The sequence below is a fragment of the Danio rerio genome, chromosome 10, assembly GCF_049306965.1.
Source record: "Danio rerio strain Tuebingen ecotype United States chromosome 10, GRCz12tu, whole genome shotgun sequence".
NCBI lineage: Eukaryota > Metazoa > Chordata > Actinopteri > Cypriniformes > Danionidae > Danio > Danio rerio.
In genome coordinates, this window is record NC_133185.1 from 2663095 (window position 1) to 2690742 (window position 27648).

Consider the following 27648-nt stretch of genomic DNA (forward strand, 5'->3'; position numbering starts at 1 on the left):
AACAACACATTAAAAATAAAAAAAATAAATAATAACAATAATAATAATAATAATAATAACATAAAAAATAAACATAAAATAATAAAAGCAAAAGATAAATAAAATAATAATAATAATAATAATAATAATAATAATAATAATAATAATAATAATAATATTTCCCAGAAATGGGTTGTGGCTGGAAGGGCATCTGCTGTGTAAAACATGTGCTGGATAAGTTGAAGGTTAATTCCACTGTGACGACCCCAGATTAATAAAGGGACTTAAGCCGAAAAGAAAATGAATAATAATAATAATAATAATAATAATAATAATAATAATAATAATAATAATAAATATAATAATAATATTAAATATAATAATACTTATAGTAAAACGTTAATAAATAAATCAAATGAATAAATAAATACATAATATGAAATATATTAAAACATATTTAACAAATATTTAATAAAAGACACATACATATATTGATAAGTGGTCATATTAAATAGATGTATGTTTTATATATTTATTTTTTTACTTTATCATATTATTACAATCAAGAATACATAATAATATGTGTCATATTGACTGAATTGTTTCATGTTTAATTTATCTAAATTTGCTAAATCTAATAATTTAACTTAATTCCTTCATGTTCCAACACAAATCAATTGTGTGGATTCCGGCATTTCTTACAGTGCATGTGTGTGTGTGTCGTGCAGGTGCTGGGGGCTGGTCTCCGCTGGACTCTAATAAGTATCAGTGGCTGGAGATCAAGCTGGAGCAGCGCACTGAGATTACGGGGGTCTCCAGCCAGGGCCGATACGGCAGCTCAGACTGGGTCACTCGCTACCTCCTCATGTTCAGTGACACGGGACACAACTGGAGACCGTACCGCCAGGAAGACAGCATAGGGGTAAGCTTTCAATCCCCTCGGATGGAGAAAAACATGCATTGGCCTGATAAAACACCACATAGATTTTAGACGTTTTTAGGCCTGTGAGAAATCAACAACATCACACGAATGGTTGTTTTCCGGCGGATGTTGATGTGGTTCGGGTTTCTCCTTGAATGTGGTATCCACAATCAGATTAAAGACAAGTGGATTATATTATTTATTGTGTATTTAGTTTTTTCTGTATGTGTAAATATATACATGTACCGTGTCATATCTCTCAGCTCTTACTGTAATTTTTCTGGGGTCAATCACAGGTCATTATATATATATATATATATATATATATATATATATATATATATATATATATATATATATATATATATATATATATATATATATATATATAATATAAGATGTATTAACTAGTTAAGGAGTTTTTTTCAGCACAGATCAGACATCAATGTCCCATAATGCAATTTAAAAGCATTAAAAACTAATGTTAAGCTTTTTTTAAAATTGTAATTGTTTCATCTTTTTACATTTGCTATTTTTACATTGATATATCCAGATTTTAATTTTATGACACCTTAAACCACTTAAACTCTGCGGACCCGGTACCGGGTCCGTGACGTCATCGACTTTCGCTTTCAGATTTAAAGGGCTAGCGTTGCACCAGACCCCCGTAAGTGGTGTCGTTTGAAAGTGTAGAATCTATATTTTATGCACATATGCATCACTTTGGTTTTTATTCTACTGTATAAAAATTATTTACACTTAAATACACAGTATTTTAGATACCCGAGCTTGGTATTGAACATTGGTTCATTTTCATATTTTTTTACATGACACATGTACAAGTTATAGCTCAAATGAAAGCTCTTGACGGTGCTCATACAGTTCTAGCATTCTTTTTGCTGAATTATATTCATATGCCAAACAGTTGTTGAATGAATTGTGGTGTTTCCATGGCGCAGAAATGTAAACAATACATTCATGATCAATAAGCAGCCCCAGATAGCACAGACTGCTGTCATCTCTTACCTTATGCTGTGCGCTTCAGGGCCATTCTCCTCTGTTTTTGTGGTGATGTGCATAAGTAATCCTTTTATATGTATGATGTGGTCCAAACACAGTGAATTATGTTTGATCAATCAAAAGAATAGTGAAATATGTAAACAAGGATCGGTCTTTGTGGCTTGTACAGCACCTCTCATCAGTTGGAATACAATAGCTTTGGCATAGATTATGGTGGAGACATTTTTCTTTTTTCCTATGATTACAGACATGTGCAGGAACCACCCAAATTAATTACAGCACGCGAGACCACACACAACCTAAAAGAGACACTTTCAAATTTGAATTTATAAAAAAAACACAAAAAGCGCCTTTTTTAGGTGTTTATTATAACACAGACGACATATACAGTTATTTTAAACACTTTCAATTGTGTTTTATGAAAATTCAAAAGGTTTTCTTTAAAATTATACAAAATTTTTGCATTTACACCTCTGCATGTGGATTTGGGAAGCTTTTAAATTTGGGTTGGCAAAATCCAGGCGGAAATCCCCAAATAGCAGCAGAGATTAAGTTGTTAAAATATTTAATTAATTCCTGTCTCATTTGTTTGCTGATTTGATGACAAAGAAATATAGCTTCATATTTTTGGAAAATATTGTAGGAAACCAAGATGCATTTTCAGCATTCTTTGTCGAATAGACAGTTCAAGTGAGCAAGAAATACAATAGTCTTCTTATTTTTGCAATATAACTCTCTTTACTGTGCTGTGTGATCCATCAAACCAGAGCTGCGAGGTGTTTTTTAGTTTAGAGTAGCAGCGGTTTGTGGAAAGCGGAGTTTAGTCACGATTTCGTCTACCGTCAGAAGCATTTAGAGTTTAAGACTCGAGCGACTGTGTTTTTTTTTTTCAGAGAGCTTGTCGCTCCAAACGCTAGAGGATTTGCACCTTGACTCTTGATATATTTCACAGGCCACTTTAGAGCAAATGAGATGCGCTTCCTCAGCAGGAAACAGAGCAATTTGTTGGGCTTAAAGCTGCGCTCCAGCAGAAGCTGATCCCTTCAAAGCACTGAGAACCATATTCCGCTCACAACGTCCAAACTGCTCACGTCTCTGACAGATATAAGAACTAAATGAACATTCCTCTCTGGAAAATAATCCACAATAACTCTACTCGCGGCTTCTGTTAGCCTCCTAAAATGACTAGCTGAAAAATGTACCGCTTATAAAAACAGCTTAAGAGCTGCTGCGGGCTGGTTTAAACTGGTTTGACTGGTCAAGCTTCCACTAGAAATAAAGTTTTTGTTACAGATTTAATTATATTGAACATAAATCAATTAAGTTGTCCCAAAAAAAAGACGTAAAAGTTTAGTTGTGTTGTGTTTTGAACAAGAAGCAATAGTATTTTTTGATTGTGGAGACAAGGTATCCCAAAATATAGTTTTAAACCACAAAAAATTATAGTAGGGCATTGATTGGGGTTATTTCGATAATGATGCAAAATCGATACTTTTAAAATGGTACCGGTGCCAAAACGGTGCCTGAACGGATACTTTTGTGCAACAAAATTATGGTGGAAAAACTTTTTTATTTGACAAAAAAAAGCTTTTTTTTTCATTTTAATTGAACGATATGATTACAGTTTAAAGTATACATCAATTGATATTTAATATATTTAATTAGCATTAATATATTTCTTATTATCGTTTGTTTGTTAGGATGAATGCAACATTTGCATTATGCAATTAACATTACATTAGCTTACCTGTGGAAAGGCTGGCATCAAACTATGTGAACTCTTTCAAAGGTTGGGGCTTGAGTTGTCATTGAGTAAGTTTACATGAACACCAATACTCTGATGATACTCAGATTAAGAGTCTACCATGTAAACAGCCATTTTAATGATCTTAATCCATCTAAAGTCGTAATCGAACTAAACAGAAATGGAATTAGGACATGTGGAGTATGAGTATTTTAGTGGCATTATAAAAGTGAAGTACAGACATGTAAACACCACATTCAAACTATTACCGTCGTGTAGGATTTTCGCCGAACTTTGCGACAGGATATTCTATACACACACAACTGTTTAACTCTATTCTCTGCACCTACCGAGTCAGTAAAGGACCCTTACTTCATATTCTCATCCAATACCTCAGTTTGTCATGGGGGCATGAATAAAATGTGACAATGAAAGTGAAACCGCAGAACTTCAGTTAAAGTTGAAAAATTATAAATGAAACATTACATGAAACTCCAGAGGAAACATTAATAGAGTGGTGACACAATGCAGTTAATCAATTTAGGTGATAAAATTTAGGCAGAGTTTTAGAATGAAAACAGCCTCTTCAGTGTTTCCAAAATGCAGTTTTTGGTGCTCGAAAACTCCAGCGAAGTGTGGACTGACGGCGTAACCGTAACAAAACTTATGCGTTTTAAAACGAAAATGTAGCGTAAACGGAGTTTAAACTTGTAGTTTCTGCCAACCCGACTCTACACCATAACTTTTCAATCCAGATGGATGGGGCAACCATTACTGCATCCAAAATGGTGAAAAGCCTTGGAGTAACGATTGATGACCAACTAAACTTCTCTGACCACATTTCTAGAACTGCTCGATCTTGCAGATTTGCACTCTATAACATCAAAAAGATCCGACCCTTCTTATCTGAACATGCAGCTCAACTCCTTGTTCAAGCTCTTGTTCTCTCCAGACTGGATTACTGCAACTCTCTACTAGCGGGGCTTCCAGCTAACTCTATCAAGCCTCTTCAGCTGCTTCAGAACGCAGCAGCACGAGTGGTCTTTAATGAACCTAAAAGAGCACATGTCACTCCGCTGCTCATCCGTTTGCACTGGCTGCCAGTTGCTGCTCGCATCAAATTCAAAGCTCTGATGTTTGCCTACAAAGCGACTTCTGGCTTTGCTCCTTCTTATCTGCTCTCACTTCTGCAGATGTATGTGCCCTCCAGAAACTTGCAATCTGTGACTGAACGTCGCCTCGTGGTTCCATCCCAAAGAGGGAAGAAATCACTTTCCCGAACTCTCGCGTTCAATCTGCCCAGTTGGTGGAATGAACTCCCTAACTGCATCAGAACGGCAGAGTCACTCGCTGTCTTCAAGAAACGACTAAAAACTCAACTATTTAGTCTCCACTTCACTTCCTAATCTGCAATTGCCTCTCTGGATATACCACTAACTTTACTCAAAAAATAAATAAATAAATAAATAAATACTAATGCTTTCCTTCTTAGACTTTACATACCTGAAACTTGCCTATAGCACTTATTCATTGTTGCTCTTATAGTTGTGTAAATTGCTTCCTTGTCCTCATTTGTAAGTCGCTTTGCATAAAAGCGTCCGCTAAATGACTAAATGTAAATGTAAAAAAGTCTTCAAATCGCTTCAGATTTACAGTTCGTAATTCTAGAAGTCCAGCACTAGAGGAGCGTTTGGAGTATATCTTGACAAACAATCAGAAATCGTTTGTTACCACCAATACACAGTTTTAAGGCTTGATTAGTTTGGTGTGCGGACCTTTTATTGACACCTTGTCGATTAGCATCACACTTGTCTCATGTGAGTGTTATTAATAAACACATACTAAAATATTTGGCCTACTAAAACACTTGACCTTTCATGGGGTCTGCGTTTGGACACAAAGCATCTCTGAGTGTTTCCCACAGGATCATGCAGATGCGGATTGTTGATCCTGAACTGTCTTGGCAGGTGATTCGGGGAATTACTGTAACTCACGTTCAGCTTAACACCAGCGAGACCCTTTGAGATTCAACATGGCCACGGGTCAGCGAACAGACACCACTGCACAGCTCACATCACTTCACTGTATTAATGGAAATCAATACTCACGCTGTCTGTCCAGCAGCACACATGTAACGGTGCTGAACTGCTGACTGCACAACTAACATGAGTCTGGTTAGTCTGATTGATATGTCAACCAGGTGTAATTATTTCAGTAATGAGATACTTTAAGTCGTATTGGACAGCATGTTGCTTATACTTATACCATATTTGACGGCTTATGTTTTTTTTTTTTTTTTTTTTTTGGTGCTACCAGCTTAGCTCCATGTGGATAACTTTTTCGCTGTATCCAGTTTGCCCAGTAGCTCGCTGCATACATTGGTGGACTTTAGACACAAAGAGGAGTTGAACGTGATGATGGAGTTTGAGTCTGTTGAAGAACGGTTCCAGAAAGCAGAAAAGACAAAAGCCAAAAATTAAATTAAATAACAGTGTGAGAATGTGGTAAGATCTGAAAACATGGTACAAATCTGATGGCAGCGAGGGCTTTTCTTCTTCTGGATTGCTTTTGAAAACACCATTGGTTGGGTTTAGGGAATGGGGTGGGCACTGGTCAATTTGTGTTTTTTAAAACACTATTGGTTGGGTTTAGGGAAGGGGGTGGGCACTGGTCAATCGGTGCTTTAAAAAAATTTTGGTTGGGTTTAGGGAAGGGGGTGAGCGCTGGTCAAGCGGTGCTTTTTAAAACATTATTGGTTGGGTTTAGAGAAGTGGGTGGGCACTGGTCAATCGGTGCTTTTTAAAAACTATTGGTTGGGTTTCAGGAAGGGAGTGGGCGCTGGTCAATCTGTGCTTTTTAAAACACTATTGGTTGGGTTTAGGGAAGGTGGTGAGCGCTGGTTAAGTGGTGCTTTTTAAAACATTATTGGTTGGGTTTAGAGAAGGGGGTGAGCGCTGGTCAATCGATGCTTTTTAAAACACTATTGGTTGGGTTTAGGGAAGTGAGTGGAGGCTGGTCAATCTGTGCTTTTTAAAACACTATTGGTTGGGTTTAGGGAAGGGAGTGGACGCTGGTCAATCAGAGCTTTTTAAAACACTTTTGGTTGGGTTTAGGGAAGTGGGTGGGCACTGGTCAATCGGTGCTTTCTAAAACACTATTGGTTGGGTTTAGGGAAGGGGGTGGGCACTGGTCAATCTGTGCTTTTTAAAACACTTTCGGTTGGGTTTAGGGAAGTGGATGGTTACTGGTCAATCTGTGCTTTTTAAAACACTTGGTTGGGTTAAGGGTAGGGGGTGGGTAGGGCTGGCTGTATATTAGGTTCTGGGGAAATATCAATATGATTCCCCAACACGGTGCAATATTATCCAATATTATTCATATATATATATATATATATATATGGTTTGAGGCAACGTGCGCGGTTCTGCTTGAAACAGACCACTTCAAGGTAGCACGCGAGCTCCACTTGCACAAATGTGCGCATGCAAAAATGAATGATTCACTCCAGGAGTCATTTAAAAGATTTGTTCAAAATGAACGAATCGTTCAAGAACGCCCCATCAACATGGAGGAACAGGCAGTGCCGGTGTGGTGAGAAATCTATCTGACACCCTGGACAAATCTGACTCCCCTTTGCGTGCATGCACGTCGCACAGTGCTTTCAGCTATCACAGCGGTTAATCAGAAACCTTTTATCAATCATTTCTTCTGCAATTGACAGCAAGAACGAACATAGATGCTTCTGGTGGATTCGTGAAAACAAAACAAAACAATTTACATACTAGGACGGATTTTATGATCTCCAGAAATATATACAGAGGTACATATCAATAATAAGCCTGGGTTGGTAATAAGATGTACCTTTTTAAATATGCATATGCATATGCTCTTCATCTTTTACAGTCAAGTAATGCCTTTGTGCTTTCCATTTCAGGCATTTTCTGGGAACTCCAATGCTGACAGTGTAGTGATGTACAAACTCCAGCAACCAGTGGTGGCTCAGTATCTCCGGATCCTGCCGCTCGACTGGAACCCCAACGGGAGGATCGGCCTGAGGCTTGAGGCTTACGGCTGCCAATACAGTGAGTATTTAATATATCAATATATATTACTTTCTCAGTATTAAACACGTCATTTCCTAGAAGCCGATGACAAAAATTGACTCAAGTTTTAGCAAAAACCTAACCAAATATACAACATGCAAATAAACCTTTATTGGATTATTAGTCTTGTGTAATAACAAAGGAACGACAAGGAGGAAGTACTGAACTACTGAAATGTATTTAATACGTTGTATGAAAGGCTTTCTTAGTCATGACAGCTTAAAGAAGTCTTCAAGATGAAAAATGGAGCTGCATGCACTGCAAAATCATCAGGGGGGATTTTTTTAGACTGCAACAGAGCCTAAATATCTTGATGGTTCTGTGGGTCTCATCTACAGTACAGTATGAACTCTGATCTTTAGTTCGTATTTTCTGCCGGACTCTGATCAGCGGATTGCCCATTCTACTAGCTTTATTTTCTTTTCTGAAAGCAGTTTTCTTGGATGTGTTTGTGATCATTGTCTTGCTTGAAATGTCCTCACCGGTTTCATCTTCATCATCTGGTAATGTTGGTGTTGTGACTGAAGCAGATAATTGGTGCGTTCCAAATGGGATACATCGCCCATGAAAAAATCATGCCGCCATATTGAAGTGTCATTCCATATCGAAGTGATCAAAACTGGCCACTTCAAAGGGTCCATTGGAATGAAGGATTTTCAAAAATACTACTGATGTACACTTTAGGAAATCATATTTTGAGAAGGGAATCTGTTTGGTGTCATACACTGCTCTCAATTCGTTAGGGCTCATCCATATGCTTTAATCCTTTCAGAAGGACCCTCCGAAGTGATTAGGGCATACAAATAAGCCCTTCAGGATGGCATCCTACCAGTATTTATTTACATTGACGAGGGGCAGGTGCTGAAAAACTACCGAAAGATTTCAGTTGCTGTCTGGGCTTTCCATGTGTTTTTACACCTTCCTTTCTTCATGTGTTCAATACTTCTTTACCTGCATTGTTTAATTTTATTGTACACAACTTAATTCCTAAACTAAATTGATTTGTTTTCTTTGTATGTATTGATTGATTTGGTTGTTACTGGCATCTGGTGAACATTTCAAGCCAACAGCACCTTTAGACATATATTTACTGAGAGAAATGATGCATTGTTCAATACTTGTTTGACCTTCATTATATGTATTTTTATTCATTCCCTAAAACCAGTTTGAACCATATACAGGTCCTGAAGCCTTTTTACCACTGGCATACAGTATACATGACCTCTTCTGAAAGAAGCCACTTGAAAGTTTGCCCTTTGAAATCACATATTAAATATAATATGTGGCTTAAATGTATAATGAAACTGCTAGAAATCTTTGACACAGAAGTTGGCCTTGTTGCTATTTAGAAAAGACTTTGAAGCAGACGCCACATATCTTACTATATTCTGTTAATCTCTTGTAATTATGTGTTTTTATATAATTATTTTTTAACTTGTTTATGTATTTATTTATTTATATATTCATGAAAAACCTATGTGTGCTAAATGATTTTTTTAACTCATTTCTAAGCCATTTATTCATTCAGATGTACTTTTTAAAATTATTTCATAATAGATTAATGTTTAAAATACCACCATTTATAAACCCACTAAAGCAAAAGCCATAATTTACTATGTTATGTTTCGAATCCTGTAAATATCCTTATCCTGTTTGTTTGTTTATTTATTTATTTATTTATTTATTTATTTATTTATTTATTTATTTGTATTTTTTGCTTGTTTGTTTGTTTGATTGATTGTGAAAATACCATATATGCTAAGTAATTTTTATAAAAATTTTTGTTTATATATATATATATATATATATATATATATATATATATATATATATATATATATATATATATATATATATATATATATATATATATATATATATATGCCTGGTTTCTGCTACATTCATTCTTCCATGGCAGGGCACCATGCCAAAATTGATCCCGCCACGGCTGCATTACAGTTTTTCATTCAAAACATTCAGTCGGGTTTTTTTAATAGCGGGTGATAATCGCACCAAAACGTATTAAAAGGTAAGTGAATTATAACAGCACAAACTTTTCTGTAACCGTAGTAGTGCTGTGCGTTATTTGTTTAACCCTCTAAGGTGACGTGCTGACAGGTGCGTGAACCGTGAGGCCAGCAAACACGATGTATAGCCGTTTCACTTTACTTCAGGATGCATTAATATTGCTCCTTAGGTCTATTAGACACATTCATAAATATTCCTAGCAAATCTAAAAAAATGTTGAAGACATACTTGTTACATAAATGCACTAAATCGCACTTTAGCAGCATTTATTTGAGAGCGCACAGGAAGATCTGCGCTTGAGCAGCGTATATTTGAGGGGGTGTGTAAGAAGCTTTGTGCACGAGCAGAGGAAATCAGCGTGCAAGCAAAGAGATTTGCATGCTGTGGTCTATTACATAAATGCGATCTCGACTTGTAATACTGTGCTCACAACATTTGTCATTGAAATAATGGCACAGGTAGTTGGTAGATCTGTTTAAAAAAGACCTGCCGCCACAGCTTGAAAAAAATCCTAGAGGATTACTGCATATATATATATATATATATATATATATATATATATATATATATATATATATATATATATAAGTTGTATATGTAAGGTTGAATCGTTTACATCTACAGTGGCTTAGTCCTTAATTTGTCAGGGGTCACCACAGCATAAAGAACGGCAAACTATACCGGCATGATTTATGCAGCGTATGTCCTTCCACCTGCAACCCAGTACTGGGAAACACCCATACAAACTCATTCGCAACAATACACTACGGCCAATTAGTTAATCAAATTCATTGTGCATGTGTTTGGCCTGTGGGGGAAACCGGAGCACCCGAAGGAAACCCACGCCAACACAAGGAGAACATGCAAACTCCACACACTGACCCAGCCAGGACTCAAACCAGCGACCTTCTTGCTGTGAGGCGACAACGTAAACGACTGAACAGCGTTAATGACGATTCTGTTATTAAATACTCATCCTCATGTCTTTCCAAATCCTTCAGATTGTCGTTGGTAAATATAATGCCATCAAATTTTATCAGATTTCGCTTTCTCAGTGAGGTCAGCAGGACAGTGTTGTTTCAGACTTTCATCCATAGACACATTGTTTTGTTCACAGCACCAGGGATTTTTACAGCTCCAAAAGTATTTTCAAGTGCAGCACAAGGCTTTAAATGCCTACCATCTCCCAAAATAGATACACATTAAGTCTGCTTTGTACAAAGAAAAAGAAAGATAAGCTTTGGATTGGCTGTAGTATGTGCATCTCGAAACAGCAGGCATCTCTATTCATGCATTGTGTGCAGGTCAGATATTGTGCAGCCTCCAGTCATGAGTATGAGTATATACATTCCATGAGTTCTGTAATGCTCACATTGCCTAGTCTGCAGTATTTTTTTAACAACAACAACATTAATTTTAATAAAATAAAATAAACAAAATACATTAATACATTAATAAATAAATGATACCAGTGCTTCCCACAGGTTTGAAATATTATTGCGGTGCTAGCCGGATTGAGCAACCCAGGCTCATTCTGAAAACGTAGTCCAGTGGATGTTTTTGTGCAGTTTTTGTTTTCGCAAATCCACGAGAGGGCGCTTTGTGCGCTTTTTAGTATCTCGAACGTCTCTCTCGAGTGCCGTTCGCGCCTGCGCTGTTCTCACGTCAACCCACCAGAGGCTGCTGTCTGACTGACCGAATGATTGACTGCGCGACCGGCCAATCGGCTGACCCACCCTCCTCCTTCCCTGAACCTGCGTTGTATGTTCTCCCTGCCTTCGCGTGGGTTTCCTCCGGGTGCTCCAGTTTCCCCCACAGTCCAAAGACATGCGGTACAGGTGAATTGGGTAGGCTAAATTGTCCGTAGTGTGTGAATGTGTTTGTAGATGTTTCCCAGAGATGGGTTGCAGCTGGAAGGGCATCCGCTGCGTAAAAACTTGCTGGATAAGTTGGCAGTTCATTCCGCTGTGGCAACCCTGGATTAATAAAGGGACTAAGCCGACAAGAAAATGAATGAATGAATAAATGAATGAACAAATGAATGTACTAATAAATAAAAAAAGTTAATAACAAAATAAACAAAATAAAATTACAGTAATAGAAACATGGAAATAGAAATAAATGAGTAAATAAAATAATATAGTAAATATAATATAATAATATCTATAAAATATATATATATATAAATAAATTATAAATGTTAATATAAAAAACAAGTAAAAATAAATAAATATATAAACAAACAAATAATAACCATAATAATAACAACAATAATAATAATAACCATAATAAGAATAAGAATAATAACAACAATAATAATAATAATAATAATAATAATAATAATAATAATAATAATAATAATAACCATAATAATAATAACAATAATAATAATAATAACCATAATAAGAATAATAATAACCATAATAATAATAACAATAACAATAATAATAATAATAATAATAATAATAACAACAACAACAACAATAATAATAATAATAATAATAACCATAATAATAATAATAATAATAACCATAATAACAATAATAATAATAATAATAATAATAATAAATAATAATGATCATAATAAAAATAATAATATTAATAATCCCCGTGTTCGTGTGGGTGTCCTCCGTGGCATCTTTTGTCCTGTGGCTCTGTAGAAATGAGCTCTATTGTCAGTGGAATGCCACAAGGGCAAAACTGTATTTTTCGACTGTCTCTGTCATCGAGAGCTGTCAGCAAAAGCACCTGTCAACATTTATACAATGTTTATTTGCCTGGAGTGCATTAACAGAGTGTTTGGCTTGTGTCCATCTTCATGAATAGAGCAGACCATTAGGAACGGGCTGTTATTCGCACAGATGTATAATTTATCTATGGTGCTGGTGCTGGTGTTGGAGAGTGTCAGGCACTTGCATCATTTCTGTCGACCTCAGGTTTAAACTCTCTCTGCACAGGTGAAGATGCTGAGCTGTTCCTCCATACATCAGACCTGCACGACGATGTTGTTTTCCACATTAATTATCAGTTTAATACTTGCCCTCCGGGGGTTGTTGACATGCCGACTGTGCAAGCAAACAGATCAATGTCTCGAAAGTGTCGCCAAGTGTTTCAGGAGGTCAGACTACTTTGTTTGTTTGTTTGTTTGGTAACACTTTACTTGAAGGGGTGTTCACAAGACTTTCATTAAACATTTAGAATCATGACATAAAACCTGTCATGAATGGGAATGAGATTTTATGCATCTTTATAACTAATGATTATCAATGTCATTTGCTCAGTTATGAAATTTTAAATGCAAATGACATTGTTTTCAATGACAACTTGACATAAATAAATACATCATAACTTGCATGCATGCATTTATTTATTTATTTATTTATTTATTTATTTATTTATTTATTTATTTATTTATTTATTTATTTATTTAATAATTTGTTTGTTTGTTTGTTTGTTTATGTATTTATTTGATTAATTATTTGTTTTAAATATATTTATTCATTCATTCATTCATGCATGCATGCATTCATTCATTCATTTATTCATTTTTTATTTATTTATTTATTTAAATTATTTAATAATTTATTTGTTTGTTTGTTTGTTTATATATTTATTTTATTCATTATTTGTTTCAAATATATTTATTCATTTATTAATTTGTTTAATAAGTTAATTATTTATTTATTTATTTTAATAATTTAATAATTTATTTATTTAATTATTTGTTTGTTTATTTATTTATCTATTTATTTTTATATATTATCTATTATTTATTTTGGTATTTATTGTGGCTGTTTATTTACATATTTTGCTTTGTTAATGTTTATTTTTCCATTATTTATATTTTGTTGTAACGTATTTTATGTATAGTTCATTATTTATTTACCCAATGTTATTTATTTGTTTGTTCAATTATGTATTGTATTTCATTATTGTTCACTGATGAATAACTAAATATTTATTTTGTTTCAGCTCATTATTATTTATTTCAGCTTTGTTTATCTTTATTTGTTTTTACATTTACTCATTTATATTATTGTTATGCATCACAATGTTTTATTATTGTTGTTATGTTAATTTATTGATTAGTTAACTTTTAATGAAGTTCATTTAATCCTTAGGTCATCAAAAAAAGTTTTACTACAAATTTCTCAGTCACGACCTAAACTGAAAGGAGATAGAGCCTTTGCTGTCACTGCTCCATGTTTGTGCAACCGGCTGCCACCAGACATTATGAGTACTTCTTCTCTCTTTATTTTTAAGTCCAGACTTAAAACACATGTTTATTCTATTGCCTTCCCTGGCTTTTAATATTGATTGTGCATTTTAACAGTCAAACTATTATTCCTATTATGACTTTTATTGTTATTTTACTCTTTTTTTAGAAAGTGATATGATTTTGTTCAGCGCTTTGGTCAGTGCCAGTTAAATGAGCTTTATAAATAAACTTACTGTCTGTCTGTCTGTCTGTCTGTCTGTCTATCCATCCATCTATCTGTTTGTTTCTTAAATCTGATTGGCTGATTGCTGTGCAATATTCTGCAAATAACATTTACTCTGCCCACATACAGTGACAAGCAGAGGACACTCTACAGTTTGACAAATATTGCTGCTGTTGAACAACATAATGTACAAACAAAGATATTTTGAAAAAGTTAGATTTCTGTAACCATTGACTTCCATGGTACTTGATTTTCCTACTTAGAAAATCAATGATTGCAGGTTTTTCAAACACTTTGGACTTTAGAGCACCCGGAGGAGTATGAATATAGGATTTGTGTTATTGCAAAATATTGCATGGCTATCAGCCAATCAGATTCGAGAACCAGACAGAACTGTTGTATAATTATACAGTTCAGAGTCAGAATTATAAGCCTCCCTTTGGATTTTTTTTCTTTTTTTAATATTTCCCAAATGATGTTTATCAGAGCTAGGAAATTTTCATAGAATGTCTGATAATATTTTTTCTTCTGGAGAAAGTCTTATTTGTTTTATTTCGGCCACAATAAAAATAGATTAAACACAATTTTAAGGACAACATTATTAGCCCCTAATAAGTCTACAAAGCAAACCATTGTCATACAATAACTTGCCTAATTACCCTAACCTGCCTAGTTAACCAAATTAACCTAATCAAGCCTTTAAATGTCACTTTAAGCTGTATAGAAGTACCCTGGAGATTATCTAGTCAAATATTATTTACTGTCATCATGACAAAGATAAAATAAATCAGTTATTAGAGATGAGTTATTAAAACTATTATGTTTAGAAATGTATTGAATAAATCGTCTCTCCGTTAAACAGAAATTGGGAAAAAAATAAACAGGGGGCTAATAATTCTGACTTCAACTGTATATACTAGTTAAGTGCACTAAAGTCAGGTTGAATGTGAGGTGGATATGTGATGTAATGATCATCGCTGAGAGAATATCTGCATCTGCATTTGTTTAATCGTTAATCTGAGGTAATTAGTTTCATTACTGTGTAATTCCATATAATGTGTGATGCTGCCTGGCACTCTGAAATGTTTTGCAGCGCTTGGAAAACGTGAGTGTGACATACTGCATACGTAGCTCTTCTTATTAGCTATATAAAGACGCTATAGGTGAAAGTCCCCTTTTGTTGACTCGCAACTTAAGACCTGCGCATTGCAAGGCCGTGTATGCGGTTGAATTTAAATTAAATAACTTGCCATCCCTAGTAGCAAAGAATTCTGGCCCAGATTTGGCATAAAGCTGGCACAGCAGGCATTCATCCGGCACTGGCATACAGCATGTGGGCCAAACATGGCCCGGGTTTGGCAGAGGTGGCACCGTCTTTAAGGCGGCACACAAGATTTGGGCCAGATGAAAAACGTAGTATTTGGCCCAGATTGAAAAATTTGTTAAGTGGGCCATGTGAGTTTGGCCAGTCTTGACCCACATTTAAAATACACTAAAATCATTTTTGAGTAAAGAAAAAAAATTCTACCAATCAGGTCACTTTGAGAAAAAGCGTGCCCATAGTGTGCCTAAAGCGCATCACTCCATGGGTTTATCAATTTCATTGCAATCGTGACACACCAACCTATCTGGCCCAGTTCAGGCCCAGTTAGGAGTTATTAACTTGGCTGAGACTTGGCCCAGATATGGTCCGTGTTTGGCCCTTGTCTGGAAGCCAGATTTGGTCCAGTCATGTATTGTAATTCACTGCGGCATGTGGGCCAAGCAAAACCTGATTGTGTGGGCCAGAGCTGGGCCAGAGAAATTTTGCTATGTGGGATGTCACCCTGCAGCCCAAGACCGGTTACTCACTGAAGCTAAGCAGGGCTGAGCCTGGTCAGTACCTGGATGGAGACCACTAGGGAACACTAGGTTGCTGTTGTAAGTGGTGTTAGTGAGGCCAGCAGGGGGCGCTCAACCTGTGGTCTGTGTGAGTCCTAATGCCCCAGTAAAAGTGAAGGGGACACTGTACTGTCAGTGGGCGCCGTCTTTCTGATGAGACGTTAAACCGAGGTCCTGACTCTCTGTGGTCATTAAAAATCCCATGGCACTTCTCGTGAAATAGCAGGGGTGTAACCCCGGTGTCCTGGCCAAAGTCCCTCTATCGGCCCTAACGATCATGGCCTCCCAATCATCCCCTCTCCACCGAATTGGCTCTATCACTGTCCCTCCACTCCACCAATAGCTGGTGTGTGGTGAGCGCACTGGCGCCGTTGTCCTGTGGCTGCCGTCGCATCATCCAAGTGGATGCTGCACACTGGTGGTGGTGTGGAGAGACCCCCCCTCATGGTTGTGAAGCGCTTTGGGTGTATGGCCATACACAATAAATGCGCTGTATAAATACACATTACATTACATTTTACATTACAAATACTTCATGCAGGCCGATCAAAGAAGTCCAGCAGGCCACATGTGGCATGGGGGCCCTAGAATGCCCGGGGTCTGATCCAGACTTTTTTTTTTTTTTTGCAGAATTAAGCCCTTCAGTCTCATCCAATCAGCCTGCTCTGTTGCCTCTGATCATTGAGCTGTTTTTCCATCAGTTCTCCTCTTGTGTCCTCAGGGTCAGACGTGGCTGGTTTTGATGGTGCTGCTCACCTGCTCTACAGGCCGGATCCCGGTGTCAATCCTGCAGATAAAGACATGTTATCCATGAACTTCAAAACCATGCAGAGCTCCGGCCTTCTGCTGCACATGGAGGCTCACAGCGGACACACACTGACTCTGGACCTGTTCAAAGGAAGACTCGTACTGCAGCTCAGAAAAGGTACTGACTTTCATAATGCATCTGCTGGGATCCACAAACACCTTCATTCAGGGTGATCAGTGAGCCTCTTATCTGTAAAATGATTCAGTTTCAGACATTAAGGTGCAGCAGGTGTTTGTCTTCAGAAACATGTTTTGTTGTGCTGGTTAAAGGTCTCTTCATATTCCAATAGTAATGATTAAAATAATCGATCCAAAATTCTGATAAGTAGCCCAAACTATCTGTCAGCAAATGTAGATATGTACAACTGTGCACCCGTTTACGCAGATCTGCCATTTGCATGTGCTTAAGAGACAGCAGTAAAAACAAATGCAGAATCAAAACTCGGTAAAATCCTGAATACATATTGGAGTGAGTTTTGCAGGCTGGAAAAAGGACGACACCGTGGCTGGAGAATTTCTTTTAGACAGGTAATGTTCTGTTTTAAAACTATTTTAGTCACGCAAAGCTGATGTAGATTGTGTTGTTATGAATAGGTTATATGCACAGAAGTGTTGTTCAGCCACTAAAATCTCCTGGTGAAAGGCTGATGTGACTATTTTCTGTTTCATAAGGACCTATATATATATATATATATATATATATATATATATATATATATATATATATATATATATATATATATATACAGTTGAAGTCAGAATTATTAGCCCCCCTGAATACTTAGCCCCCTTGTTTATTTTTCCCCAATTTCTGTTTAACAGAGAGAAAATTCTCTCAACACATTTCTAATCATAATAGTTTTAATAATTCATTTCTAATTCCTGATTTATTTAATCTTTGCCATGATGACAACACATAATATTTGACTAGATATTTTGTAAGACACTTCTATACAGCTTAAAGTGACATTTAAAGGCTTAACTAGGTTAATTAGGTTAAATAGGCAGGTTAGGTTAATTAGGCAAGTTACTATGTAACGATGGTTTATTCTTTTGACTAGCGAAAAAAAAATTGCTTGAAGGGGCTAATAATTTTGTCCTTAAAATGGTGTTTAAAAAATTAAAAAAACTGCTTTTATTAAAGCCGAAATAAAACAAATAAGACTTTATCCAGAAGAAAAAATATTATCAGACATACTGTGAAAATTTCATTGCTCTGTTAAACATAATTTGGGAAATATTAAAAAATAATAATTTAAATTAAGCCAATAATTCTGACTTCAACTGAATATATGTATGTATTGAATTCAGAATCATTAGCCCCTTCCCATTCCCAGAGATGGGTTGCGGCTGGAAGGGCATCCGCTGCGTAAAAAACTTGCTGGATAAGTTGGCGGTTCATTTTGCTGTGGCGACCCCGAATTAATAAAGGGACTAAGCCGACAAGAAAATGAATGAATGAATAAATGAATGAATAGCCCCTTCCCTTTTGATTTTTTTTTGCTTTTTGAATTTTCAAACAAAATATTATTCCCTTTAAGCTATTTTTTTATTTGCCTAAGATTATATTTCCCAATATAATATTAGGCATAGTAAATAATAATATTTACTATGCCTAAATATTTCCCAAATGATGTTTAACAGATAGGCAAGGCAAGGCAAGTTTATTTATATAGCACATTTCATACACAGTGGCAATTCAAAGTGCTTTACATAAACAGGAATAAAAGAAACAAGTAAAAATAATAATAATAATAATAAAAACAAACAATAAAACTGATTAAAAACATAAACACAGGTAAAATGTGATATAAAAGAATGAAGAAGAAGAGAAAAACATAATAGTGCAATCTGTTGGACGCAGCACAGTGCTCAGGTATAAAGGAAATGTTCACAGTATGTCTGATAATATTTTTTTCTTCTGGAAAAATTCTTATTTGTTTTATTTCGGCTAGAATAAAAGCAGCTATTCATTTTTAAACATCATTTTAAGGACAATATTATTAGCCCCTTTAAGCTAATTTTTTTTCAAAGGTCTACAAAACAACCCATTGTTATACAATAACTTATAACTAATTACCCTAACCTGCCTAGTTAACCTAATTAACCTAGTTAAGCCTTTACATGTCACTTTAAGCTGTATAGAAGTGTCTTAAAAAATATCTAGTCAAGTATTATTTACTGTCATCATGACAAAGATAAAATAAATCAGTTATTAGAGATGAGTAGGCCCAGACGGAATCTGCGCGCGCTGAATTCCGCAGATTTTCCGCAGAATTTCCACAGAATTCCGCAGATTTCAGGAGATTTTTAGCCCATTATTAATTCTATTTATTTGCTTGAGTAAATGTGTAAATATGAATTAATTCAGTTTTTTATTCAGTAATTTATTACTTTTTATGTAATATATTAAGGTTTTAATTATGATACTCCGCTTGATACTCCCAAAATAATTCCGCAGAAATCCGCAGATTTTTACCAAAATTCTCTGCAGAAATAGCAAAAAACATCCGCAGATTCCGTCTGGCCCTGGAGATGAGTTATTAAAACTATTATGATTGGAAATGTTGAAAAAAACTTCTCTCCGTTAAACAGAAATTGTGGAAAAAAATAAACAGAGGGGCTAATAATTCTGACTTCAGCTGTAAATAAAGGTCACATATGAATAAGTACATTTCTGAGTAAGAAAAAAAGCCTTCACGTGTGGTCAGAACAGTACAGAAATGGCACTATATAGTGATATGTATCATTATCAGGATGTGAGATGGCTTATATCATGATGAGATTTTTTTTCTAAACCTAACCATACACTAAAGTATGCTGCTAGTGGAAAGCATTGGAGAAACAGACGGGATAATAAAGCAGTCTCATTTATGGCTCTTCTTTTGCATATTTTCTCTTGCAGTCTTAGTCTGTGTTTGTGGAGCTGCAGTTTGACAATTAAACGTCTGCGTTCGATTTGCCATTTACGTTTGACTTTGGCATTTGTAAATGTGCAGATTACAGCGCCGGAGGAAGCGTGCGCTGTTTTGATCAGATCTCAGACATTTCTGAAGCTTCTCTGAGCTCAGTTGGGCTGGTCTAGAGGATTCTGGATGCCTCGGGTCTGTAAATCTCTGATTGTCCACCTGCTCTTGGCCTTTTCCATCGTAAAAAAAGTCTGACAGCCACACTTTCCACACTCTTTCACCATAATATCAAGTAAATCGAAGCAGCCAGTTGTCATTTATTACAGGAGTTTCTGGAAGTGCCAAAGTGATTCTCCTGGCAGATTTTGGGAAATGCTCGTCTTGTTCTGCTGTTGTTTTTTGGAGATGCTGATGGCCATGCATTTCTCGTTTCTAAATCAGATTTACTGTGCTGTCAGGACATTGTAGTTCGTTGTTTTGTTGGACATTAAAATGTTGCCGATTAGGGCTGAATGTTCACTATAGATATATTTTAGGCAATTTTATACTGTTTACTGCATGTTAACTACCTTGATGTTTAAACTACATCAAATTAACATCTTAAGGCCTGTGCACAACGAGAAGTTTTTTGCTCGCATATTCCGTCAACGTTTGACTAAATAAAGGGCGTCAATGTGATCGTGCACATGCACAAAACGGCAAGCGCCAAAGCGTCATTTTTTAAAAAAAAACGCTTCATGCTTGTTTTTTGTTTTGTTTTGATGCGCCGCATCAAAACTTTCTCCACCAATCAGGTTGGCACTTTTGTTCACGTACACGGAGCTGCTGAAGTTACAGTAACCAGCACTTGGGGGCGCTCAAGCGCAAAACTGTCAATGCGAGCGCACATTTGAAGAAGATGTCCAGAGGCGATATGAACGTGGAGCTGCTTGACTCAAAAAAACATCAGATATCGATTAAGAAAAGTCTTGTAATTCATTTTTAAAGTAATTTTTGAAACCAATATTAAATTTTAATTTATTTAAATTTGTCTAAATTCGTTTAGACGTCAAGGTAGTCAGTTAACATCAAATCAATTTGCATGTTTGATGTATTTTTGACGTGTTTTTAAAGTGGGGAAATTGTGTAAATTTCGCCTGATTTTTTTTGTTTTTTTTGGGACAACTTAATTGCTAAATGTTAAATCCACATAAAAATTTGCAACAAAAAAAGGAAAGTTCTGTAATCAATTTTCATGTGTTTTGTTGACACCAGTGTTAGATGTAAATTTAATGTCTATATGACATCAATGTTGCCAAATGATGAAGCAAAACGAAGCAGCCAGTTGTCATTTATTAGAAGAGTTTCTGGAAGTGTTTCTTATGTTGATAACGGCTTAACTCTGTTTATGGAAAATGCTCGTCGTGTTCTGCTGTTGTTGTTTGGAGATGATGATGGCCATGCATTTCTCACCATTAGATGAGATTTACTGTACCGTGAGGACACTGTACCTCAGAGCCGTCGCTCAGGAGTGTTTTATTGGACATTAAAATGTTGCCGTTTAGGCCTGAATGTTGACAATAAATCTCTTTAGGCAGCTTTTATACTGTTTCCTGCCACAGATCTGTGTCTGGAGGCTCCACCAACCACACTGAAGAAGAAATGGTGCCGCGTTTTACTTGGAAACCATTTTCATGCTGAAATTGATAGTAAATATGACAAATGATTACAGAAGGATTCAAGAGTAGAAGTAGAAAGACTGAAAGAGTGCTTTCCTGTAAGTGTACTCTGGTAATGTTTTGGACCAAAAAAAAAAGGTTTTACAATCTGAATAAAGAAGAGATGTACGAATGTGTTTCAAGAGTTACTTAGATATACTTGGCATTTATAGCAGGTTTGGCATGTTGCCCGGGAGAGAACCCTGAGCTCAGAGATACTTGAGCCCAAGGCTCAATAAGCATACAAGGGAATCCAAAATCAGGTCTCGAGAGCTCCCCTTAGAAATGGGATGAAAAGGAGGAGCTGGGGTGGAAGGGGGGATTCTTCCAAAACGAAGATAGAGCAGTAGGGAGAAAACAATCCATTTATAGTAAGCTTGGATCACTCTGATGGATTATTACTGATTACAGATGCTCAATCATATCCCATGCTCCTCTTAAAATTAATTTGTGTGTATGGGTGTTTCCCAGGTTGATCCTGGAAGGGCATCTGCTGCGTAAAAATATGCTGGAATAGTTGGTGGTTCATTCTGCTGTAGCGACCCCTGATAATCACAGACTAAGCCGAAGGAAAATTATTGATTGAACTTTATAGTTCAAAGTTGTAACAGAAACACTTTACATTTATTAAGTAAAGTCAACTTGTCACTTTCAAGGCGATGGGTTTACTCGCTTACTCGCATACAGTGCAGGTCTGCTGATCAGAATGAGTCAGTGGAGCACAACTGGGTTTTCATGTGACGCTCATGATGTTGTTGTTGTTTTGATGCAGAGGCAGATGTTCGTCTCTGGCAAGCGCTCGCTGCTGTCTGTGCCGGAAAATACATCTGCAAACAAGCTGTGACATGAAGATTTATGCCCCATATCCCAAACTCTTTTATTTTGCCGGTAGTTTGCATTCATCAATCTGTCGCTTTGTATTGTGCTCCAGTGCTTCAGGCTTTGTCCAAAACTTTCCCACTATAGTTTCAATTTCAATATTCAATGTTTTGAACAATCCTTTATAATTTGGTTGACTTGGTTTGTTTTGTAGTTTGCCAAACACTTTCAATTTAACTCTCAACTCATTCAATTATTCATTTTTATTTGACTTAGTCCCTTTATTTATCGGAGGTCACTACAGCAAAATGAACCTCCAACTATTCTGAAATTTGTTTATTGCAGCAGATGCCCTTCCAGCCAGTAATAGGAAACACCCATACACACTTATTCACACACACACACACACACTCATACACAACCAATTCAGCTTATTCAGTTCACCTATGTCTTTGAACTGTGGGGGAAACCGTAGCACCTTGACGAAACCCACGGCAAAACGAGGAGAACATGCAAACTCTACAACTGACTCAGCTGGGACTTGAGCCAGCAACCTTCTTGCTGTGAGGTGACAGTGCTAGCCACTAAGCCACCCTGCTGCCCTTTGACACTCAACTGGTCAACAATATTTCTAGGACTGTGTATTGTAACGATACGCATTTTTAAAAGTATTTCTTTTGCTTATGTGTGATGTTTCAACAGTAGTCAACATTTGAAGTGAATCCAAGAAAGTTTTTCCAATCTGTTCTAAGACAAGGGCGGCACAGGGCTTAACACTGTTGCCTCACAGCAAGAAGGTCACTGGTTTGAATCCTGGCTGGGTCGGTTGGCATTGTGGAGTTTGCATGTTCTCCCCGTGTTGGCGTGGGTTTCCTCCGGGTGCTCCGGTTTCCCCCACAGTTCAAATACATGCACTATAGGTGAATTGGATGAACTAAATTGGCCGTAGTGTATGAGCATATGTGTGACTGAGTATGTATGGGTGTTTCCCAGTACTGGGTTGCGGCTGGAAGGGCATCCGCTGCATAAAACATATGCTGGAATAGTTGGCGGTTCATTCTGCTGTGGCAACCCCTGATAAATAAGGGACTAAGTTGAAGGAAAATTAATAAATGAATGTTCTAAGACATGAATGGGTGTTGTTCAATAATTTGAGGAAAACGTTAATGAAAGGTTTTGATCCACTTCAGATGTTGACTACTGTATATAGAAAATGTCAAACTTAATCATTAAAATAAATGCTCGATAAATAAAATAAAAACTTTCAATCTCAATTAAATGTTAAAAGAAATATTACTAGACAATACGCAAGTCTAAAAACTTAAGCTGAGCCACAACGTGGTTTAAAGCTGAATACAAACACCTCTTCTTCTGCTTGTTTGACTTCTGGTGTTCCACAGATCTTTTTATCACAGCGGACTGGTCAACGATTGACAATTTTACCGCAGCCCAGTGGGGTGGCCTAAGCTTTAGCTCAAAAAAATGCTTAATGTGTTGTTGTTCTTTAATTTTGATCTCCAATGTGAATAATATTGAAAAAGGTTAGGATTATCAAATGTGTTTCTGTTCTGCTTAATAGCAAAATAATGAGAGATATCTTTGAGAAATTGTTATAACTTTTGTAAAAAGTCAATTTTACATTCAATAAGATGATTCTGCCTCTGGAAAAGCTCAGATGATTGTGTTGAGGTTTTGGAAGTTTCTGATTGGCTAATTGACAACATTTGTGTTAATTGGAGGCACAACTGTAGAACAGTGTTGAAGGAAAACCTCAAACACACTGCTTCCTTGTGTGCAACATGAGAAAATCAACAAGCCAGAATCAACAACAAAGCCAGATTACAGTTTGCTAAATTACACTGGGAAAAAGAATAATTGTTGGAGACATGTCCTGTGCTCTGGTGGATAATAATGAGCAGTGTTACATTTGGAGGACAAAGGGGAAAGCTTACAAGCCTAGGAACACCATCCCAACTGTGCAGTATGGGGGCGGCAGCATCATGTTGTGGGGCTGCTTTGCTGCAGGAGGGACTGGTCCACTTCACAGCATAGATGGCATCATGAAGAAAGAACATTATGTAGAAATACTGAAGCAACATCTCAACACATCAGCCAGGAAATTACAACTTGGCCACAAATGGGTCTTCCAGACAGACCATGACCCTAAGCATACTGTTAAATTAGTTCAAACGTGCTTTAAGGACAACAGAGTAAATGTTTTAGAGTGGCCATCACAAAGCCCTGATCTCAATCCTATAGAAAATGTGTGGGCAGAGTTGAAGAAGCTTGTGCGAGCAAGATCTGACACAGTTACAGCAATTCTGCAGGAGGAATGGGCCAAAATTCTTGCTAACTATTGTGAGAAGCTTGTGGAAGGATACTAAACAGAATGATTTAGCATCAGACATTTTTTAAAATGGCTAGGTTCCTTTTGAGTGTAGGTAAACTTCTGGTTTCAACCTATGTAATAATTCTTAATTTTTTAATCTGTCAATAAGTGAGTTAAGAGAGGTGAGCAAATTAATTTAGTTTTTTCTTTTGACAAAAGATTATTTTGCTTGTTTTAAGGATAAACTCACTTCATTTTAGCATATTTTCCCTAAAACAAGCCAATATGTTGTGCCTGTCTAGAAAAAAAAGCTTTTTGAACTATGAATCGTTAGATATTTGGACTAGAAACAAGACAACTTCTCTTTTTTTTGCATTGTTGACTGGCATATGTGAATATGAAACACAGCAAACTTTTAGCTCAGTTTAGATCAGCTAAAAACTTTGCATACACATTTGACTTTTGTAGAATTCATGAGCTCCTGCTGTAAAAAAAAAAAAAAAAAAAACTGTATCACATTTTAAAGCCTCGATAACTGACTTTACACCTTCTGAAGTTGACGCGCTCTCAGCTGCAGATGTGTGAAATAAACTGTGGCGTGGGCCGATTTGGAGATACTCAGATTTGACACTCGGGCAGCCAAATCTTGACACACTTCTGCTGTGTGTTTGTACGGTTATATTAGGAACTGGTGTATTTTTGGGAAGAAAAGGCAAGCGAAATGTTCCCGTTGCGTAAACAGGATGACATTCAGGTGTCATTTTGTGGATGAGTTTTGTTTACAGCAGCAAGGAGAATCTTTAGGATGGTATTCAGGGTTATATGAATATTTTTACGAACAATTGTGTAGTGCTTTGCCTTAGCATGAAGTCAAAAGTAAAATCCTAAAGCAACTATTCAGGGACACATTCATGGAGATTATTTGCCCTCCTGTCATTTTCTTTTTTAAATATTTCCCAAATGATGTTGAACCGATTCTGGAATTTTTCACAGAATTTCCTATAATATTTTTTCTTCTGGAGAAAGTCTTATTTGTTTTATTTCGGCTAGAATAAAAGCAGTTTTTAATTGTTTAAAGACCATTTTAAGGTCAATATTATTAGCCCCCTAAGCATAATTTGTTTTGATTGTCTCCAGAACAAACCACTGTCATACAATGACTTGCCTAATTAACCTAGTCAAGCCTTTAAATGTCACTTTAAGCTGAATACTAGTGTCTTAAAAAAATATCTAGTCAAATATACATTGGGCTAATAATTCTGACTTCATCTGTTCTTCCTTCTCATCTGTGTTCATCTTCTAAAACAAATATAAGGATCGCTGTCATACGAGTGAACAGCCTTGCTGCTTTCAGCCTTGACCTCGCCTGTTTCTATTCTCATGTTTTACTTGCATTATACGAGGTACAAAGATCATGAAAGATTGAAGAGTGGCCTACTAAATGATATATTGCATCAGGGCCATCAACACTGTGCCCAGATGTGCCTGAAAGCATAGAGCATGTTTGTATTCTGATGGTCACCGTCACTCTTATGATTTACCTTGAGATGTTACATGATGGAAAACATATTAGAAATGCATGCATACGGCTACATGCAAGGGATCCATTCAAAAAGGCATATTCATTTAGAAAGAAACAGTCCTCTCTAGTCTTTCACAGACATCACTAGTCTCTCACACTAATTTGGATCTTTGTTTGGCAATCTCTTTACTGACTGTTAATGTTTTTAGACAGTACTTTTGCATTACCCATTTTCAGGTGTTCAATCAGGTTAAGGTCAGGACTGTGGGCTGCCGTTTCATTATTGCTTCAACAAACTATTTTACCTGTTCAAAAAAAGAGTTGAAAATAAAACCAACAACGACTAGTCATCACTGGTTACTCACAGTCATTACTAGTCTCTCACATTAATATTGATCGTCTTTTCATCAACAGAGTGTCGAAGTAGTTTTGCTTCAACAAACTACTTTACCTGTTTAAAAAAGGCTGATTCATATAGAAAAAAAGCAAGTCAAAAAAGTACAAAAAAAACTTGCCATCATTAGGAATTTTGACCTTCTCTTCGTCAATCTCTTCACTGACTTTAGATGCTTTTTAGACATTACTTTTGCATCACCAATTTTCAGTCAGGTTTAGGTCGGGACTGTGGGCTGCCATTTCAGCATTGCTTCAATAAACTACGTTACCCGTTCAAAAAGACTGACTCGTTTAGAAAGAAAGCAAGTCAAAAAAGTTTAAAAAACAACAACCAGTCATCACTAGTCTCTCACACTAATTTTGATCTTTGTTTGGCAATCTCTTTACTGACTGTAATTGTTTTTAGACAGTACTTTTGCATTACCCATTGTCAGGTTTTCAATCAGGTTAAGGTCAGGACTGTGGGCTGCCGTTTCATTATTGCTAATCTATTTTACCTGTTCAAAAAAAGAGTTGAAAATAAAACCAACAACGACTAGTCATCACTGGTTACTCACAGTCATTACTAGTCTCTCACATTAATGTTGATCGTCTTTTCATCAACAGAGTGTCGAAGTAGTTTTGCTTCAACAAACTACTTTACCTGAAGAAAAGAAAGCAAGTCAAAAAAGTACAAAAAATCTTGCCATCATTATGAATTTTGACGTTCTCTTTGTCAATCTCTTCACTGACTTTAGATGTTTTTTTAGACATTACTTTTGCATCACCAATTTTTAGTCAGGTTTAGGTCGGGACTGTGGGCTGCCATTTCAGCATTGCTTCAATAAACTACGTTACCTGTTCAAAAAGACTGACTCGTTTAGAAAGAAAGCAAGTCAAAAAAGTTTAAAAAACAACAACCAGTCATCACTAGTCTCTCACACTAATTTTGATGTTCTCTTTGTCAATCTCTTCACTGACTTTGTTTTTTTTAGACAGTACTTTTGCATCACCGATTTTCACGAGATTTTTAATCAGGTTTAGGTCAGGACTATGGGCTGCCATTTCATT

General features: G+C 36.3%; 1 protein-coding gene across 6 annotated transcripts in view; it reads left to right on the plus strand.

Moving 5' to 3' along the window:
• The window catches only part of cntnap3 (contactin associated protein family member 3), a 220326-nt gene that overhangs the window by 79056 nt on the left and 113622 nt on the right, over positions 1-27648 (plus strand). For all 6 annotated transcript variants that reach the window (XM_073914343.1, XM_073914345.1, XM_073914342.1 and 3 more), the window contains exons 3-5: positions 708-901; positions 7600-7747; positions 16841-17044. In XM_073914343.1, coding sequence (XP_073770444.1) covers positions 845-901; positions 7600-7747; positions 16841-17044 — 409 coding nt within the window. In that variant the 5' untranslated portion in view covers positions 708-844. The remainder of the gene's footprint in view (positions 1-707; positions 902-7599; positions 7748-16840; positions 17045-27648) is intronic.